The sequence below is a fragment of the Plecotus auritus genome, assembly GCF_963455305.1.
Source record: "Plecotus auritus genome assembly, chromosome: 2".
NCBI classification, from domain to species: Eukaryota; Metazoa; Chordata; class Mammalia; order Chiroptera; family Vespertilionidae; genus Plecotus; species Plecotus auritus.
In genome coordinates this window covers 51,393,884-51,416,112 of record NC_137771.1, presented here as the reverse complement: position 1 = coordinate 51,416,112, position 22,229 = coordinate 51,393,884, and the positions used below count along the sequence as shown (strand labels likewise).

At 38.5% G+C, this 22,229-nt stretch overlaps 1 protein-coding gene across 1 annotated transcript in view; it reads right to left on the bottom strand.

The window, feature by feature from the left end:
- LRRC7 (leucine rich repeat containing 7) overlaps window positions 1-13,232 on the bottom strand; it is a 496,684-nt gene extending 483,452 nt beyond the window's left edge. Inside the window, exon 1 of the mRNA XM_080658305.1 lies at window positions 12,592-13,232. Coding sequence (XP_080514431.1) covers window positions 12,592-12,593 — 2 coding nt within the window. The 5' untranslated portion in view covers window positions 12,594-13,232. The remainder of the gene's footprint in view (window positions 1-12,591) is intronic.
- Window positions 13,233-22,229: the final 8,997 nt, after the last annotated feature.

Here is a 22,229-nt window from a genome sequence, read left to right as displayed (position 1 = left end):
CTACTTCTCCTGCCCAGACTCTTTATTATATTCACTCTCAGTCCCTTGGTCTCTTCCTTCTTAGTACTTATCATAACTTGAAATTATATATCCTTAAAGTGGTTATTTGTTTAATGTCTGCCTATCCCTTAGGATTATAAGCACCATGAAATGAGGGGCCCCATTCATAATCAGCCTTACCTGGCACAAGGCCTGGTACAGAGTAATAGCACAATAAATATTTAGAAAGAATGCATGAATAAATGCATGAACTTGAGTAAAATTTATTAAACTGAGAAAATGTTGCTGATTTCCATAGGTGTGGTAGATTATTTGTTATAAGTATTGTCCTAATAATCTACAGAATGAGAATATATGTATTACCCTGCAGGGTTTCTTTTTTTATAACTCAGAGGAGTCATTACTGCATTATACAAGAATAGGAGCATAGTGCTTAGACTTATGATGTATCAAAATATGAGTGTATACAAGATTACAAACTGAGAAAGTCATAGTGCTTGAAATCTATAAAATTTTATCAAGTAGATCAACCTTTGTATCTTTTGAATATAGCTTTGTTAATTATTATAATTTCAATCAGTCATAAAATAGATGCATTTTTCTATTAAAAATCTAAATTAGTGGCATGTTTATGTATAACATTGCTGTCATTGTGATGCCATAAATTGGACATCAGGATACCACTTTCACTAGAATTTCACTCAATGAATTTGAGAGGAAGGGAAGGCTCGGTTATCTTTAGTAACAAACACCCCTCCCCAAGTCTTAACACAAGAGCACCCTGTTTCTTGCTCATGCTACATGTTGAATGCATGTCTGCAAGGATGACTTTAACTGTTCAGAGACCAGGCTGATGGAGGCTCCTGTAATTGCTACATCAGGGGAAGAGCGAAGAGTGCACTGGATCATGAATACTTCTACTCAGAAGAGACACACCATACTTTTACCTCCTCTTGCATTAGCCAAAGTCACAGGCCAGCCTAACCTCAAAGAGGGACTGGGAAGTACAATCTTATGCTGTTATCAGAAAGGAAAAGGCAGAAATTGAGGGGAACCACACCAATGGCTATGAGAGTCACTTAGAGGCATTCAGAAGCATAAGTGAAATCACTCATTCACATACTCTGCTTTTTTGAGCTAGTTTGCTAGCAATAAAATATCAAATGGGCAACTATGTATGTGTTGGTTTTGGAGATAGTCATTTAAACAAACAATTACTTAAGGATGCTACAAAGAAAGCATATTTAAAAATTGAAGCATCCCAGAAAAGACCAACTAAAAGTGATCTTTAGGAGATCACACAAATCATACAATTGAAGGGTTTGATCATTTAAAACAAGGATTGTTTTAGCCGAAACCGGTTTGGCTCAGTGGATAGAGCGTCGGCCTGCGGACTGAAGGGTCCCGGGTTCGATTCCGGTCAAGGGCATGTACCTTGGTTGTGGGCACATCCCCAGTGGGGAGTGTGCAGGAGGCAGCTGATCGATGTTTCTCTCTCATCGATGTTTCTAACTCTCTATCCCTCTCCTTTCCTCTCTGTAAAATATCAATAAAATATATTTAAAAAAAAAAGAATAAGATTAATCTCTTTAAAAAAAATAAAAATAAAAAAAATAAAACAAGGATTGTTTTAAAAAAGGGTAATTAAGGAACTCTAAAGTTTCGTTCAACTACGTATTTTTATCCAACAAAAAGAATTTACCAACTTAAAAGTGATCTTTACTCAGCTTAAGAGTAAGGGTCTTGCCCTAGCCCATATGGTTCAGTTGCTTGGAGCATTGTCTGGGACACAGAAAGGTCGAGGGTTTGAATCCCAGAGGTCAGGGCACATACCCAGGTTACGGGGTTGAATCCAGTTGGAGTGCATCCAGGAGGCAACCGAATGTTTCTCTATCAGATTGATATTTCTCTCTCTCTCTGTCTCTCTCTGTCTCTGTCTCTCTCTCTCTCTCTCTCTGCCTGCCTTTCTCTCTCTCTAAAATTCATAAAAACATATTCTTGGGTGAGGATCTAAAAAAAAGTGTCTTCCATGACTCAAATCCAGAAGAGTGTGGAAAACCCTTCAAATGGCATTTGTAGAGATGTTTGTTGCCTTCCTTTTCAGAGTAAATACTAGAAGCTATAATATTTTTTTACAATGTGAACCTATCAGAATGTAATACTTTTTTATTATTATTACTGATTTTTAGAGAGAAAGGAAGGGAGAGGGAGAGAAAAATATAGATGTGAGAGAAAAATATTTATTGGCTGCCTCCTGCATCCCCCTTCCTGGGGATCGAGACCAAAACCAGGGCGAGTGTCCTGATGGGGAATCAAACTTGCAACAGTTAGGTGCACAGGATGATGCTCAACTAACAGCCACACCGGCCAGAGCCAGGCTGTAATTCTTGAGTCCCAATAAAATGTTCTGCCTTCTAATATTAGCATTAGATCCTATTTTATCCATTGTTAAGCAATAACATAAAAACAAGGGACATTCAAGACAAGAAAATATTCATCCATATACCCAGAATCTAAATGCAACTTTCTTTTTATCTGCATTTCTATGTATTTTTCACACATAATCATACAAATAAATTCTACATTGGAAAAGGAAAGATTAAGAACAAAGTCTATCCGAAAAATGATGAATAATTTTACACATGCAAAGAAGAAAAGTACCCTTGAGGCTTGGGGCTGTCCTGGTCCCATGCAGAGCCAAAAGAAGTGATAATCACATTCCTAAAACGATTACAAAGAGACTGACATGTTTCTCCCTTAGCAGCCACCATAAAACCATGTCCTCAGGGCTGAATTTATGCTAATTAATGAACAGTGGAGAGGATATATATCCTGCCAATTGCTACAGAAGACTAGTGCCCTTGGCTTGGCTCAGGGAGTCTACTTAGTGTGAGATAGATAAAGGGCCTAAGAGCTTGACATATATACAATTATATTTAGAAAAAAGGATTCTAAACACTGTTTACATACAAGCCTTGCTCTAATGTTTTTACTCACCAGCACATTTTAGACTTTAAGATGAATGCATTATCAATTTCACCCATTGCCTTCCTAGTTTTTCTAATACATGTTCATAAATAAGCATGCACCCACTCTCAATATAGAATGTGATCCTGTTACTCCATATATTTATTAACTATTAATAAAGGTTATTCTCCTCGCAGTTTTAATATAAAAAATAAATACGCACTCAGTTCTAGTACTTTCTTCTTGTGCCAAAGCACAAAAACGAGTCACCTTTGCACCTCTCTTCCCTTGTTCGTAACCCACTTTGGAGGCTACTGTTTTGAGTCTCGGCAGCTTGCTTTCTGTCTGCAGGAAGCAAACCTTAACTATGTCCAAGTAGGAAAAGCAAGCAGGTAAGCAAGAAGGCGAGGGGGCAACACAAAATGCCCTTCACACCTGATAGTATATGACTAAATTATCGCATTAAATGAAGTTAGATACTTTGAAACATAAAACAGGTTTCATTATGGAGGTGATTCCAACCCCGGACTGGTAAAGAGAAGACACAGTGTCTTCTCTTTACCACCTAGTCTAGGACATTTAGAATTTGTCATGTAAAATGGTGTGTGGGATTATAGTCACAGATACAGAAATATGTTCCGTTCCATCACACCCACGAGTCCCAGAACAGTACACGGAAAGCTGGCATGAATAAGAACCAATCTACAAATGAAAAGCACAGCTAATGCACTGATCTGTAATAGACTAATGCATTTACCATATTTTTTTTTTCAATTTTAAACATTATTGCTGTACTAAGACATTTTAATTTGCTTTTTAGGGAGCTATTATATGTGACTATGTAGTTATGTCTTGTTAAATCAAGGCTTTTGTTTGTAACTATTTCTATGTTATTGTTTATAAACCAAATATATATTTTAAGAGACGTACATAATTTTAAAAATGCTTTGTAAGTATTACTAATATGTTTTAGCTGTTGGGACTAAAACATCTTGCCCTAAATTTTCCAGGAACCGAAGCTTCTAAAAAGAGTAGACTCAAAATATTAGCATTAGAAAAAACACCAAATGAGAAACATTTATTTTAAAATCATCTTATGAAAACATAACAGATATAGAAACAGTATTTAGTAGTAAGGGGCAACTTATTATTTCAATGGAGCCTTCAAAATGTAACTTTGTAATGCAAAAATATTTCATAGAAATGAGTATATTTAATAAGTTCCAAATGTGTCATATTTTATTTTCTTAATTATAATGTTTTCCTAATTAATATTTAAGACAATATTTTAAAGAAAGGCATAACTTTACAGTAAATCTTGTTTTTTGGTAAGCAAACTTATTATTTGCTCCTTAATGAAGATAATTAATTTAGAAGAAAATTCATTTATCTTAAATGAGTTGAACAGTTCTCCATCACCTAATATTTATTTAGTTGGCATTATACTAAAATGATACTAAAATAATTTAAAAGAACATTTTAATTTTCATTAAAAGGGTATAATATCCAAATTTAGAGTGCTTTAATATTAGTAAAATAAATTTTACTTTTCTAAAATAAAGGCATCTTTTAAAAATATCACACAACCTGGACATGCGCCCTGACAGGGAATCGAACCAGCAACTTTACAGTGCACGGGATGATTCTCAACCAACTTAGCCACACCAGCCAGGGCAAAAATAAGCATCTTCTTAAAAATAGAATATGTAATAGATGTTAAATTTATAGCATTAAACTGCCTAGACAGTCAAATCCAAATGGAAAGATAAAGCAATTGCTCATAAAAAGTTAGGCCAAATAAAAACTCAGGCCAAAATTCAGGCCAAAAATGAAATGAGAAAAAAAAAAGTATTTGTGTGGGGTCATCATATTGGCCTGCTTCATTAACTGAATTTATTGGATTAAAGTTCTTTTCCTTATTTCCCTTTGCTCAGATGTAAAAAACTCCAATAGTTTCAAGGGTATGGTTTTACTGACAGAATTTGGGAGCCAAGAGATCTGGCTCCATTTCTGTTTCTGTCACTAACTGTTGTGTGCCATTTAGCAAGAAAGCAAACTTATCCTTAGACAGTGTGAGTCAGTTGACTGGGCATCGTCCTGTACACCAAAAGGTTGCTGGTTTGATTCCCAGTCAGGGCACATGCCCAGGTTGTGTGATCTCCAGTAGGAGGTGTGTAGGAGGCAGTCAATGGATGTATGTTTCACTCTCATATCAATGTTTCTCTCTCCCTCTCCCTTGTTCTCATTCTCTCTCTACTATCTCTCTCTCTCTCTCTCTCTCTCTCTCTCTTTCTCTCTCTCTCACACACACACACACACACACACACACACACACACACACACACACAGAAGCAGGAGGAGGAGGAGAAGGAGAAGAGAGGAGAAGGAGAAGGAAAGAAGAAAATAAAGAAACTAAACTTTTCTGGCTCAGTTTTCTCTTTTGTAAAATAAGACCTTTTTAAGAATTTTCCATCTCTAAAGTGTTATGAACTCATGAAATAGTAAGATTACAGCTCTGTGTGTGTGTGTGTGTGTGTGTGTGTGTGTGTTATAAAACAGAGCAATTTCAGCTGTGTGTGCATCTGTGTGGTATGCCCAATGTTCAACAATATGATATTGCCCTAAGGACATTGCTAATATTTAACAATCACTGAAAGTTTAAATAGGTGTTTGATTTAATTATAACTTTTATAATTGTCTTTAGAAATTAATCACACTTGAAGTGAAGAAAAATTTTTCATGTCTTCAATTACACTGACTCAGAATAACACTGGAGTAAATATTTAATGTGATATCAGTGCTCAAAATATGTGGTCTGAGGGGCACCTCCATCCTATGGACTATAGGATGCTTACTTATGGTAAGAATTATAATGGTGAATGTATTATTAGATGCAGAACACATGAGCAGTTACTACTTAAGAAGTCTAATTGCTTCCACTTTTAAATTATTTTAGTTAACCATTTGTGTCACATTAATTCTTTAAATTTAGCTGACACATTTTAGCTTTGTGTCCATCATTTACCTTTTTAGTGCAACAAATGTCTTCATAACATTTCGGCACTGTCTGTCTCAGTAAGGTTCATTTCTTGCCTTTCCTTCTATTGCCAAATAATTTGATAATGCAGCCAGTCAGCCATAAAATATTTTGCCACTACACAAAAGTATCTTTATCTCTTTCAATATTACAATAGCCTAAATAGCTATAATATTTTTAATATATTTTATTGATTTCTTACAGAGAGGAAGGGAGAGGGATAGAGAGTTAGAAACATCCATCAGCTGCCTCCTGCACACCCCCTACTGGGGATGTGCCCGCAACCAAGGTACATGCCCTTGACCGAAATCGAACCCGGGATCCCTCAGTCTGAAGGCCAACGCTCTATCCACTGAGCCAAATTGGTCAGGGCGCTATATTTTTTCTTGGTGAATTAAGTCAAACAGCTCTTTTTCAACTATTCTTCCCATCTTTTCTCCTGCTAGCTCTGTATTTGCATTACTGTCCTCTCTTTCTCCCTATGAAAGTCTCATAATGATAGAGATAGGACATACACTATCAGTATTTTTCTTTTCAAGCCAGCTACCTCTTCCCTATGATTGCAACTTATAGCTTCTCACTTGTTTTCAGACTACTTTACCTCTTGAATAGCACAAAATTTAATTCTACCTGAACACCTCCCCAAAAAACACACACACATACATTTACATGTATTCTACAAGTTCCTGTTATGCTACTATCCTGGGCATGGATGGTATCACTACCATGTGTTCAGTATCTGGTATTCAGTATGCTCTCAGCCTTACTGAACTTCATGTAGAGCAAAAATACTCTGGCACAACTGAAGGAAAGGCATCTTTAAGAAGTCAGTAAATTAGTTCCTTAAACAACGTAAGCATCTACTCCATGGTTAAAATATTTAAGTAGATCATGCCAATGCTAATGTAAATTTCAATAGTTCATATTTGGTAACTAGTGTTACTTTCATGTGTATTAAGTAAAATAATATTTTGTATAGAGGTTTTAAGTAATTTATCAAACTGAACAAAAGGATGAAAATGAGTGTATGCAGAAAATCCTTTGGGTTATTACATTTACTTAATAATTTTCCATATATCATTGAATAACAAATGATAATTTTTCAATCATGGTTAATAATTTAAGTAGCACATAAAATAATTCTCCAGAGGCTTATATATCAAATATGTCACCAGTTTCAAATTAGATATGACAGCTATTGACTCAAAACTTGCTTTATTGAAAACTTCCTTAATGTACTTTCATATGAAAGGTTGTAATAGCTTATTAAATGTTTCTGCCATGAATTAATTATGGCATAAGATAAGCACCAGTATATTTTGTACTAATATTAAATGGTCACAAAAGTAATATGGTGAATCTATTGCCAAATATTTAGATCGCTTTGAAAAGCTAGTTCAAAATGTTAATTTTTCTTTATTCTTTAGGAGCTAGCTTTATGATCTATAAGTTTCAGTTATTTAACAATCACCAATGTGTGCCTACGAAGGAAAGAGAATACTTTGGGGAAAAAAAGGTACAAGAACCAAATCTGGCCGAAACCGGTTTTGCTCAGTGGATAGAGCGTCGGCCTGCGGACTGAAAGGTCCCGGGTTCGATTCCGGTCAAGGGCATGTACTTTGGTTGCGGGCACATCCCCAGTGGGAGGTGTGCAGGAGGCAGCTGATCGATGTTTCTCTCTCATCGATGTTTCTAGCTCTCTATCCCTCTCCCTTCCTCTCTGTAAAATATCAATAAAATATATTTAAAAAAAAAAAAAAGAACCAAATCTGGGTTTAAATCATCACCACTTTTTAATTATTTTAAATACACTTGTCCTTGTTGTCTTTGAGTTGGTTTTCTAATCTTTCACATGGTGACTGATGCTTTTTACAAGATTACTTTGAAGCAAAGCACCTGACGCATGGTAGGTGTTTAGTAACAGGTAGCTGCTGTGATGATTGTGATTACAATTCATGCACTAGGTAAGGGGAGTAAGATGACAAGGGATGGGTCCTGATTACAAGAGCTCATGGATTTCTGAGCATAACCACCTAATTCCAAGATAGGAAATAGACATATTTAACTATTTAAATGGCACACCTTAAAAATACAGTATGCATCACTATACACGACCACACACACATACATCAGTATAGGAAAACTGGTTTATACCAAAAAGTTTATTACACTCTTCTAAATTGTCCAAAACACTTTTCATGTACTACTCTGTTTTAGCATTTGCTATGCACTAGAACAATAAAATAGCATTTATTACTACCTGCATTTTATAGCATTAAAAGAGGCTGATTTATATTACCTAAGATCACATGTTAATTCTGGAGGAACCTAAGGTTTTCTTATTCTTATTTCACATCCTCAGAATGACGCACTACAGTGTTTTCTATAAAAACATGAACATTTTTAATGATGCAAACCTGATTCACTAAACACACCTTCATAAAGGAAAATATTATGTGGCCACGATCTTCCAAACATTGATCTACAGTGCTACCTCTAGTTTTGAGTTTCCATTTATAATTTATGATCCCGTATTTTAATACATATTCAACACCTACCATCTATGCATCTCCTTTCTGCTTTTGTGCTTCCTCAGAATAGAATTTAGTTGCCACACTACATGGTCAGATTGTGCTTTAATATTAAATTTCCATTTTAAATTCTGAGGCATTAAAAACCCTCCACTTAATACTGATGTGGCCCCTAGATTAAAGAGATTCAAAGTGAAAAGTTCTCAGCAGAAGATCCTAGGATCATCTCCAATGTATCTTTCCTTGGGATATGGACTAGTGAATGGTCAGTTCACTTGGCACAAACTAAAGGTCTATTCTGTGTCACAGACTTGAATTGATGTTTCTCCCAAAGTCATCTTGCAAATTTACATGACTTACTGAACCCACCTGAGAAAGAATGTGGATGATACTGTACAAAGCACTTACTATTACTGGAAAGAACAAAATACTCCAAATAATGTCTTTTATTGATGATGTGGTTGTTATAATTGTTACACTCAATGAACTGCATATATTCTTTAAATAAATAATTCTCCAAAAATCATAAAATAATTTATGTGAAGAAAAAAATATAGTAAGAATCCAGAGCCCTGGCTGGTGTGTCCAGTAGTTAGAGCATCTGCCTGCGAACTGAAGGGTCATGGGTTCCATTCCTGGTAAAGGGAGCGTACCTGGGTTGGAGGTTCCATCCCCAGTCCCTGTCTGAGTGCATGTGGGAGGCAACCAATTGATGATGTGTCTCTCTCACATGGATGTTTCTCTCTCTCTCTTCCACTCCCTTCTCCTTCTTTTCACTCTCTCTAAAAAAAAAATCAATGGGGAAAAATCCTTGGGTGAGGATTAACCAACCAAACAAACAAACGAACAAAGAATACAGAAATAACTCAGATGGTAATTTATTGATATTTGGTTACTCTGTGCACTCTGTTCATTTGAGTATGGAATGAAGTTATAATATCATGGAATGTCTGATCCACCCTTATACTGAGGCCACAGTTATCAGAAGATAAAATTATAGCTTGACTTAATGTAATTTTGGTGCATCAATTAAAACATAACACCCTCAAATTTTCAACTGTTCTATAAAGTAGGCATTTTAAGTTGTGAGTAAAGAAATCAGAATTTTATATCACTTATTACCATGTAGTATATACTGAAAATAAGAGAGATCTAAAAAAAATCCTTGAGAATTACCACCACATGGGTAATAGTTATTTAATGACTTTTGTAAGTGATAAAAATTCATAGTGATATTAACTATACCTTCACAATTTTTAAAAATCCAAAGCGGACAAAACTATATGTACACAAAACACTTTAAGCTATATTTTGTATTTTATGGAGGACACATAAAAATTAAAAGCTTACAAAAGAAAGTGAAATGCTATTTTAATTAAGAAAAATTTAATGCCAGCCTAAAGTGGTGCTAAAATTCTGTCTAAAACATGGCAACTGGAATTGAAACAGATTTAGTTCTTTTAGAAGTTGTTTCTAATTCTGAAGCTGCATATGTGCAGGCACACGTGATGGAGAATGCAAGGGTTGCCATGGTAAGTACACATCTTTTCTTGGACAGTCAAGTATAAAAATAAAATGTAGAAAACTCTCACTTCATAATATGTCATGGAAATTGACTCTGCTTCCCCTACCACAACAAATTCAAATGATGCAATGCAGTATAAGACAGAAATAGCTCACATTTTAAAAACTTCAGCCCATTAAGTGGCTTATAAAACATGGAGTGAAAGATAAAATAAGAAATCTACAAGTTAGGTAACTCTAATTAAATGACGGGTCTAGAGCAAGTTCTACCTCCATGAGATTAATAATCACATGCCAGGACATTCCACAGGCCTGAGAAATCTCCCCAGGAGTCCCAACGCTGACATAGCTAAACATCACCCTCTATATACTTTAGGCCTAGGAATCTTATTTTTAAAGAAAAATAAAATCATTCCTACATCCTAGCTAATTTCTCATCCTGTCCTGGATCAATGGTTTCCAAGAAGCATAGATCTGACTCTGACCTACTGCCTTTTGCAAGAAGATCTTGTGGTGGTTCTCTTAGAGTCTGTGAAGTCAGCTCACTGTCACCTGGATGGAGGCGTGACACTTGGACTGGGGAGGTGGCAGAATCTGTTGCTAATCCCAGCAGGTTCCCAGGCGCTGGGGAACCCACGTGTGCAGGGGCTGGAGAACTTTTCCACCACATCTCAGGGAAGGAATGTTTCACTTTTAAATTGGAAGCTGGCTAGGCTGAGGAGCACGGTGGGAGCTGGGAGGTGAAAGAGGAGAGGTGGGCAGCAGAGAAGGTTCAAGCAGTTCACAGGTATCTACCTACCTATGCTTCTTGACCATCTATTCCCCCCACCCTCCACTCCCATCAACTTTAATATTTTCTCTCTTATAGGAGGACTTAAGCAACTGGGATGCTGAGCATCTCATAGGCTCAGCTTAGAACAAAGAAAATCGAGTTCCTAATACTGTATCTCTCTGGTTGGAGAGATCACGTGTCCTGCTTTCGCTGGAATGCACTCTTCTCGCCCACGCTAGAAAATCTCTATTGTGCTTAGAAATTTGGTCCAGGTAAAAATATGCTCACATACAAATTGCTTTGCATCTATCACGAGGCACATTGCAACGAATACAGGTACACATATGTACCTGCTGACCTAGTTACCAATGCAGGTAAAGGCGATGCGTTGAAAGTGTACTGGGAAACTCATCAAAAGGAGCAGGTGGAGGATCTTTTTGTCTCACCGCACCCCCTCCCTTCTCATTCTTTTTGAAGGGGAACTTCGACAGGAACGTGGGAGTCGTGGGAGTCGCAGATGGTTCCTTTCTGAAGCCAATTCCCTGGAGTTGTGAAAGTGACCCCTTCCCTGCGCTGCCGGCGCTGCCCCCTCTCGCCCAGCCCACAGGCTTTGTGACTTGGTGGGGAGGAGACAGTGCGGGAGAGGGCGGAGGCGGGCCCTTTATTCGGCCGGATGGCCAAGAAGTAGTATCATGGAAGCAAGGTTGCAGCCATCCCCGTTATGGTGAAGTCACACATTAAAGACATTCTACACATCCCCATCCCTGCAACCCCCTTCTGGACCAGGCAAACCAGTAAGCCTAGAGACCCTCAGAAACCAATCTAATAGCCCACGAGCCGGGTTGCCATGATTATGGTGATGTTAATGCACTTCCCTCCCTCTTTCCACTCCGGATCCGAAACTAGTCCTGCATCCTTAATGACTCTAGCAGGAGGACATAAGGTGCCGAAGGGGGCTGGTAATGGGATTGGGAATGGTGCGGGCTCACCAGCTTCGCCGTGCAACACAAAGGAGCTGTGTGGGCAGGAGTTGTCTAGCTTAGGGGGAGGGAGGCATGGTTCTCCCTGACTCCCAGGGAAAGCATTCACTCCATTGCCCCCCACTTCTTTCGGTCCTCATGGCCTCCAGTCTGTCATTCTCCTCTTCCCCTCCACCTCCCCAAGCCCCACCCTGTGCCTTCAATCCCCAGTGGCATAAAGATCTCCTAATTGTATTTTTCAAACAAACATCCAACAGTAATAGTATATCTTCCAAGATAAATGAGACCTGCCACAAGTGGTGTGTGTGTGTGTGTGTGTGTGTGTGTGTGTGTGTGTGTGTCAATTAAAAAAAGCGCTTCACCCTCAGACACCTCGGAAGCTGACTGGAGATAGCCGCGATCATGAAGAGGAGCTAAGACTAACCTCAGCTCGACCAATGGTCCCAGCACGAGCGCCCAGCACTCGCTCTTTACATTTCCTTTTAGCAGTATGTAACCTTTTAGGGTCTCCCGCCAGCCCAGGCCACTCGGTGCTCCCATGCACCCACACAATTAGCACCCCATTTCCAAATCCCCGCAACCTACCACATCCCTGCCGCCTCCACGGGCCACCGCGAGCAGCTCCCAGAGAGCGCTGGAGGCTCCTGTCCTCCCGCCCCCGCCCCCCGCCCCCCGCCGGCCGCTAGGGTCCCACACCTCCAGCGCTCACTGTCGCCGCGGCAGCAAGAGGCGAGGGTCTCCGCAGCCCCCTGGGCCACCGAACAAGAGTGTCCTACTCACATTGCCGGCAGGAGAAACTGCCCATGAGGTTCCGGAGAGAGTGAATCGTGCAGCTGCCAAGGGTTATTCCTTAAAGTGTTCGGGGTCCGCAGTGGAGTGGGCACGAGCGTCCTCGGAGGAGGTGCAGAGGAGGGTTGTAACAGGAGGAGGAATAGGAGGAGAAAGAGGGGATTCCAGGCAGGTGCCACGTTAGACCATGATGCCGGTGCCCTTCAGGTGGACGGCTGGAGAGGTTCCGGCGGGAAGCGGCCGAGGGGAAGCCCGAGGCGCAGGCGGGGGTGGCAGGAGCGCTTCCACTCCCCAGCCTCCGCCTGCCGTGCGCGCCGCGCTAGCGACCGCAGCAGCAGCGGCGGCGGCGGCGGAGGCGCAGCTCCTTCCCCACCCCCCAAAGGCTCCACAGACAATAAATCCTGGGCGGAGAAGAGATGAGCAGAAAAGGCGAATCGTGCACCCAACTCTGTAACACCCCCTGCCCGCTGCTGCCGCGCCTCTGTTGGGCGAGGGTCCCTGGGGACCAGGGTACGGTGGGCGGCTCGGAGGGGCTGTGCGCTCCCGGGTCTGCAGGCGACCGCGGTGGCCCGAGTGGGCTGCTGCAGGTCCCCTCCGGGGAGAACCCGCTGCCAGGGGCGGGGTGTACGTGGCTTCAAGCCCGGGGTTCTCCTGGAGTGAGGTCCTCCTCGGTGCAGTGGCTCCGTGCACAGGTGCCAGGATTGGCAGGAGAGGAGGCGCTGCTCGTGGCTCTCGGCTGTGTCTCCCCGCTCTCCCCGCCCCCTCTTTTTTTCCCACCCCCTTTTCCGACGACACCAGCTGCAGCTGCTTCAAAGTGTGAAAAATGTCAAGGAGATTTTCCCGCGACAGGAGGGGGTGACCACGTTCACGGCTCTCGGCCCCTTTTTGAGATTCTCTCTTGCCCCTCTGACCTCTACTCGGGCTCCCCTGAAATATAAGGAGAAAAATCCCAGTCCAGCGGAGAATTGAAATGCTCGCTTTCTCCCGGCTTTGTCATAGGCTGCTCTTGGAGAACGGGGCAAGAGGCCGAGCTCTCGGCTCCCTTCGGTCGCCCCTGGTGCGCGAGCAAAGTGCTGGGGACTCGGCGCCTGGCAGCGCGCGATCCTCGCTCCTCCCGCTGCCGGACCGGCCCGCGGCGCTCGCAGGGCGCACGGTCCCGCAGCGCCGGCGCCTGGGCGGCAGAGCAGCTCGCGGCCTCTGCGCCTCCTGAGCGCCTGGGCACCCGCACCAGCTCAGTGACGCCGAGCTCGTGGCTCCGCAGGCTGCTGCTCCTGCTACCTCAGCAAAGAGGCGGCCAGGAGCGCCTCCTCGGGGTTTCCTCCCCCGCCCGCCTTTCCCGCTGCAGGTTGTTGGATGCCAAGGAGAAAAGTCTGCTGGCGTTTGGGTCGCTTCCCATCAGTCAGTCAAGGCAGCGACCTTTGCGCCTGTTCTCATGTTCCCTTCTTTTGGGGGGGCCTGGGTTGCTGCCCTGGGAGTGCGCAAAAAACAAAGGGGTTTCCTGACTACCCTCCTGCCTTGAACACTCTCACACACACACTCATATACTCCCTCCCATAAAGGCACACACGGACACTGTATTCTCACACACTTATATTTAAACTCATAAGCAGCAATATGTTAAGAAACACATAGATGAAGTTAGTACTATATTTAGATTTCTCTTTTATTCTCTAAACCCATCTGCTGAATTCCCTCTTTGAAAACAGCTTTATTATCCTGGAATCATTCTTTTTCTGAATATAAGCCATAGGTTTTGCTTCCTCACCAGGGGAGAGAAAGAATCTTCTCTTTAGCTCTATAATGCTAATACAGTCAGGCTGCACATCATTCAATGGCCACTCTTGGGTGGATGTAAACTCACAGTTTACTAAAAAGAAAATGCACTGGCTTATATTCTTAGATTTGCAATGCTAAAATCGTCAAGGTCAAAATTCCTTTCTGGCTGTACGGGATTTTCTAGGAAGAGTATTTGAGACTGACACCTATCCGCAGAGGACCGAGAGTGAGGATTCTTTTCCACTTTATCTGGGCCATGAAGGTGGGCCGACTTTTAAGGAGAGCCTCCTAGTATTTCATGAATTTAGTTAGACGGAAAAAAGAAATAAGAGTATATTTTGAAAAGCCAGATCATTTTAAAACACCATTGAGAAAGGGCTCTAAAATAAAAGGCAAGGAGATGAAAAAAAAAATGTCATAAGGACAAATTTTTTAATTGACTTCTGTGGAGCTCTATTTTTTCACCCATAGTTTTGTCCTTGTAAACATTTTTCACAACTCAGTGTTTCACCTAGGTGTAGTGATATGAAAAAATCAGGTACTAATAGAAAATTTAAAAAAATAACTTGCTATAACAATTATACAATTGTAGCAATCTTTTATAGGCTTCCAGTTCTTTTGGATGCATTTTGCACAGAACTTTTACATATATTCTTTCATTCAATCCTTTCCTAAATTTATTTGGTGGATAATGTTATCCACACTTCCAGGAAGGGCACAAAGGCTCAACTCAGAAAGGTACCCAGTTGAATTTCATATTTTAACTTCAGGATGCATCCCCTTCAACCTAAATATTTGACAGAAATTCTATTTAATGTCATAGCCAGTGATCCTTGCAAACAGGCTATGTACCTACCAATGGCATTATCATCCATGTGTTAAGTGGACTTGTTTTTCTAAGTGAAAACAAATTTATTTCTGTTCAATGGGGAGAAAGATGTTTTTGGAACCCTAAATTAAAAATTGATGACTCCCCTATAATACGTTTTAAACCATATGCTATCCTTTTCCCTTTATTTTACCCTAGAACCACGACTTCAGGCCACAAAGATCCAAAAGGATAAAAGATGTTAAATATGTGCAGATGTGATGTAGTGCCTATGGTTTTTAACAAATATGATTTCAGCATAAAAAAATTAAGAAGGGAGAAGAATATTCTCTGTAGAATAGGCTTTGGATACAATAGTCCAATTTTTTTTCTAAGATTTATGAATCTTGAACAAAATTGGCCACCTTCACTATTTAAACAATGAGGTGTATTGAAGAGATTTCAATGGTTTCATAGAATGATGGAACTATTGAAATGCAAATGCAGATGCTGTCTCTAAACTCCAAGTTGCCCTGTCATCAACCCTCTGGAAATACAGATGACTATCTGAAAATTGAAGAAAGAGGAGTGTTGAATATCCTCAGGCTGTCATTCAGGCAGAGGTCCAACAATAAAAACAGTAACAACTTTAAAAATCAGATCAAGCCAGTTTTAACAGATTAGCTGTTCAGATTACATCTGTGAATGACTAGACATTAAGCCTATAAAATTTTATAAGTTGTTAATTAATTACTTTGATTCACATTACTAAATTTTTCAAAATGATAGTCTGTTCCTAGGACAAGCAGAACTAAACTTATTTGAAATTTAAAAAGACATAGGATGATATTAAGCAATGAGTTTTAATTTAACTATTTTTCCTAGTCTTTCTCTTTGAAGGCCTGGAATGACACCTTTGCCTTAAATGATTTTTCTCTTTATCAATTCCCGGTTAAGATATAACTATGTATAGAAAACACAATAATTTTAGCTTTACCAACTGTTACTATCTTAATAGGATTGACTTAATTAGATATTAGTTCTTGGGGAAATAAAAAACATCGTTCAATTTTGATGCATGGAGATACAGGTCTGAAGAGCTCAGGGCTTGGTAGGACAGGACCAGTATCAGTGGAATACCTAAGGGTAGGAAGTGCTGCATTGTTGTGGTTAGCTTTTGAAAAGCAGGGGAGAAGTTCTGAATAGGAAATGAGACTCATTAATATTCATCTTCAAATTAGTTAGATGGCCTTCGTCATGAAGTTTATCTTTCAGATTAATAATCTGTGCTTCCTAAAGTGAATGCTGCTTTATTGTGGGTTTTAATTCATTTCCATAACTTTTATTTTTAAACATACATTTGCATATTTAAGATACACAAAATACCATGAGCACTGATGAACCCACCATGCACCTTAATGAAACGCACAAATTGAAATGGAATGCCCTGAATTCCTGGGTTCTTGTCTTGATGGTTTTGAAGAATGAAGCCACGGATGAAAGGTGATAGGTGAAAAGTACAGAAACTTTATTGCAAGCAGAAACTTTATTGCAAGCAGGCACTACCTCTAAAACCTAATTCTAAATTTTAAGCCTAGGACTCTGTCCCTCCTGGACAGACAGAGGGACCCCTGAGAAGGGTGACTGCTGCTTTCTTTGTCTTGAGGCATTAAATAGGCTGCAGTTCTTTGTCTGAACCTGACCCCTTACTGGTCATTTTGCTACATAGAATTCGTTTTCAAAGCTCAAAGCCCACGTGGTGTCCCTCACTTCCTCTCCCCCTTATCTTGTTGGTTCGAGTCACTTTTGATTTATCTTCTAGCTCTCCCAGTTGTGTTGGCAGAGAAAGCCTTATTGTATGGCCCTCCCAGTTACTCAGGTCAGGGCTACTTTTGGCCTAACGTATGGTCACTTTAATTGCTCAGGCCCGAGATACATTTGGTTTATGGTTGTCTTTCATTGTCCAGGCCAGATATATTTCTATTTGCCTATTCCATTTCTCTACTCTCTGTACAAGTCAGATAAACACCCTGGCATCTTCAAGTCTTCATTATGTATTTCTTTCCTATAGACCCCTTTTATTCCTAAAACTTCCTAAACCTGCCTAATTAAACTAGCTAGCTAACCCTTTCATTAAGAAGGAAAGTTGAAGTTTCACTCCTATTCTTCCATTTCTGCTCCCCTCGCCCCACAGAAGTTACCTCATTCCTAAAGCTTGTATCATTTGTACATTTATGTATTCCTTACTGCTAAAAATCTTTTAGTACTTAACCCTTAGTAAGTAATATAAAGCAGTATGTATGCTTTCACAGCTTGCTTTTGATTAAAAAACAACATTCTGTTTGTGAGAATTCTGAAGTGTCACTCTGCTTCACTAATTTTTACTGCTGTATTGTAGCTGACTGTATGAAATTACTATATTCACATTCTGATGACAATGTTTGTTTTTATAACTACATCTTATGAACATGTTTGTTTATATCTCTTTATGTATAATTATGAGAGTTTTTCTAATTTATATATCACATTAAAGTAGATTTCTTGGTTATAGAATACATTTAATATTAAATTGTTTTCAAACAGTTTATATTCCTGCTATCATTTATAAGAGATTTTATTGATTAATATCCTAGCAGTATTTGGAATTACTAGACAGTTTCATGTTTTCCAGTCTGAGGGGTGTGAAATGATATGTTATTATGGTTTAAATACATATTTTCCTGGTTACTTATGAGATTGAGCACCTTTTCATAGGTTTATTAACAATCTACATTTCCAATATCAATAACTTGGTTTATATATTTTGCTTATTGTTAGACTGGATTTTCTTGGTGTGTGTGTGTGTACCAGATTCTAAGCCTTTGTCAGTTATAACTCAACTTTATTTTTTAATCTTAATATGGTCTATTTTTTATAAAAATAAATTTTAATTTAATATTGTCAACTTTATCATTACTTTCCTTAATGATATGTACTTTGTATTTAGTTTAAGAAAACTTTACTACGCCAATATTGTAAATATATTTTTTCTACATTGTATTCTAATGGTTTATAATTTGACATTTTACCTTTCAGACTCTAAACCATCTGAGATTGATTCTGTGTATTGGTGTGAGGTAAGGGATTAATTTTTGTTTCTGTTTTCATTTTTTCCCTCATGAGATAATTGATTGTACATACCACTGCACCCTTTATCATAAACCAGATCATTGGTCTATTTTTGACTGTGTGTTTTGTTCCATTTGTATCTCCATACTGTCTCAATTGAAAACTGTCATAAATTACTATGGTTTCATAATCAGTATCGATATATAGGGAAACCAGGTACTTTATCTTCTTCTTCGAAATGTCTTTGACTTTTCTTAATCTTTTCTTTTTGAGCCATTAATTCTTAAGCATGATTAGCTCCATTATAGCTTCTTTAATTTTTTTAACACCACACATGTCTTGAAAACAGATTGTAAAATCATAAGACCTTGTTCTATCTAATGCTATATGGTTATGGTATTGGCAATTCTCTCTCAGAGCATTTCAGACTAAATTTATTATGCCAGTACTCCAACAGGAATATTATCTTAGATGTAATATGAGTGAAAAGATCAGCTAATAAGATAATATCTTTATAAAAATAATATAAATGAGTTCACTAAGGCATTATAAATGAGTTCACTAACGCATTATAGTGTAAAAAACAAACAAACCAAAAAAAAAAACACAACAAAAATGGCCTCACATATCCAAAGAAATCTGGAGAATGAATAAACTGGGAGGTATCACACAACCTGACATAAAGTGTACTAAAAAGCTATAATAATCAAAACAATATGGTATTGGCATAAAAACAGATACATAACTTAATGGAATAGAATAGAAAGCCCAGAAATAAATTCCCACTATAGGTCAATTAATCTGTGGTAAAGGAGGTAAGGATATATAATTGGGTGGATGCAGTATCTTCGATAAGTCATATTGGAAAAACTGAAATTGGACCATTTTCTTACATCATATACAGAAATAAACTCAAAATTAATTAAATACTTAAATGTAAGACCTGAAAGCATAAAACTTTTCAAAGAACAAACAGTAAACTCTCTGACATGGGTCTTAGTAATATCTTTTTTGGGTATGTTTTCTTAGGGAAGGGCATTAAAAGCAAAAATAAAGAAACTGAACTACATCAAACTAAAATGTTTCTGTACATTGAAGAAAACCATCAACAAAATGAAATGACAACTTACTGAATGGGAAAATATATTTGCCAATGATACATGTAATAAAGGGTTAATATCCAAAATATATAAGGAGCTCATACAGTTTAATGCGCACAGGCACACGCGCGCGCGCGCGCGCGCGCGCGCGCGCGCGCGCGCGCGCACACACACACACAATCTAATGTAAAAACAGGCAGATGACCTGAATGTAAGATATTAAAACATATTTTTAAAATATTATTGACAGTATAAAAACTATACACATACAAAAATTTGATAGTACCAAAATCCCTCTCAAAATTCAACATAAACTAATTCATGTTGCCACCAATGGTGTACCAAAATTCTTGTTTTTCACATCACTGTTAATCCTAGATATCAATCATTTTTTTAAACTTTCCCAATCTAATAGAGAAGCACATTTCATTATTTGATTTGTATATCTGCAATACTTGTTAAATTGAATTTAAGCATTATGCCTTTTTTATGAAAGTTTGAAATGCAGATGGTCTTCCTTAATGGACAAGATGGTCTTTATCATAGCGTTTATTTGCAGCAAAAAAATAACCAGAAATTAGGTAAAAATACCGAAATCAGTCTTCCGTAGAGAAAATAGGTTTTTAGTGAAGTGCCATGAAACAGTGGTACAGGGAATACTTATTGAAGTTTTCTCAATTTATTTCATATCTCCACAATACCAACCTCAACCTTCTCCCCCTCACTTCTCTATGAAGAAAAAGGTCACAGATCTGAATAATTTCTGATATCCTCCTGGATTTAAACCACTTCAACAAACTAACTTTCACCCAGTTAATTTAAAGGGATATTTTAGTGTTCAGAAAAGGAATTTGGCATTTCTTAGATAGAGCCAAAGGGCTTTGGATAGCCTTATTCTCCTCACCAGAGAGTGACAGTTGACATTGTGTAATCGTCAAACTCAATAACATTTTCTTAGTTGTGCTGCTTAAAAATGCCAGAAACCAGTATCTCTGAGCTTGGGTTACTTAGTGTATTTGTTCCTTCATAAGAAAAGGAAATGAACTACAACATACTGTCAGTCATTTGTTTTCAGCTTGATATTTGATTTCAAATAAAAATGAATTGTATTTGTTTTTTGATAGTAGTTTCTCTATGTACTACAAAGCATTTTAAAATGAAAACCATTATAAATGCAATTTACTTAAAGCATTAAAACAATGAATGTGCTTTTTACTTTGATTATATAAATAGGTACTGGATCAGGATACAGATACTAACCAGGTATTTTATAATATTAAATACATATCTAAATGACCAGGAAGATTTTACCATTGCTATTTAACCTTCATTTTTAAATGACTTTTTTTGAGAGAAGAGAGAAAGAAACATCAGTTTGTTGCTCCACCTACATATGCATTCATTGGTTGATTTTTATATGTGCCCTGACCAGGGATTGAGTCCACAACCTTGGCATATTGGGATGACACTCTAACCAACTGAGCTACCTGGCCAGGGCAGAACCTTTATGTATTGTATATCTCTAAATATGTCGACACATATTGTTATTTCACTAGAGCACACATGATTAATTTAAGATTCCCATGCTTATGCTAACATTAAATTTAAAGAGATTATTTTCATTCCTTGGAAATAAATCAAAATTGTATATAGGTAACAGAGTTATCACATTAAACACCCCTTAAAATTGAACTGTCTGATTATATTAGCCACAATGTGTGTTTTAAATACCTTTGTAACTGTAATCTATACAAAATTTGTTAAAGTAAAAATTTATTTGTACTTTCACCATTGAGTTTCCTATGCTCATTAATATGCCTATGTTTTGAAAATTATGTGCCATTTGCTGATTTCCATAAAAATGACTACTTAAGGCTTTTTAAGTTCTGTTTTCAAGTTCTACTGTCACTGAATGTATGGTTAATGGTATAAAATGGTTTTTAGCACATTTAATGAATACTTACTATGTGTAAAACACTGTAAGTACAATAGAGAATATAAATAAACTGCCTGACTGGCAGGGGCTAGCAGGGCATTTGAGTCTCTTAGAGAATGGGAAAAAGAGCAAAAACTTCACTTGCTTGATGCTTTTTATTCAACAATTGATATAGTTGATGCCAAAGTCTGCTACCTTGCCCCAATGTGAGGCCGATGGTTTGCTTGCATCCCAGAAAGTAGGCTTCATTTTAAATTTGTTTGTTTTTGGGGAAGAAGTTCATTATTTCTACCTCCAGACTTTGATGATGCCACTCCAAGAGCCCAAAGCTTTTTTTTTCTTTTTCTTTTTCTTTTTCTTTTTTTTTTTTGCCTTAAACTGGCATCTTTCAGGCAAGGTCAATCAAAGTGCAGCATAGATAAGCTTTTCAACACAGGCAGAGCATGGACATGTGCCCTTGCTGCTCCTGCTTCCCCATCCTTGTCCTACTCCTTCCTCACCACGTAGAGCAGCATTCATGCAACTCTTACCTTTCTGCTTCGAAATTCCCTTGACTTTTCACCATGAAGATGAAATAGAGCCAGCCTCTGGCTTTCAGGAGCTTTGAGTCCAGTGAGCTCACATAGATGCTGTTTGAAAAACTCCTAGCAAAAATGAACTACTGGTTTCTCTCCTTCCAGTAACACAAAACTCAGTAATATATCCCTTTCTAGAAACGTTGGGGATAAAAACATTTTCTTTTTACTAATTTACTTTCCCAGATGGTCTATTCTATCTAAACAAGTCCAACGGCATAGGGAAGAGTGTTTGCCTGATATAAAAAGGTATGAGTGACATGCAGATGTAGAGTGCAACCTTTGAAGTATGTTTATTCCAATAAGGGGGGATAAAATATATTCAA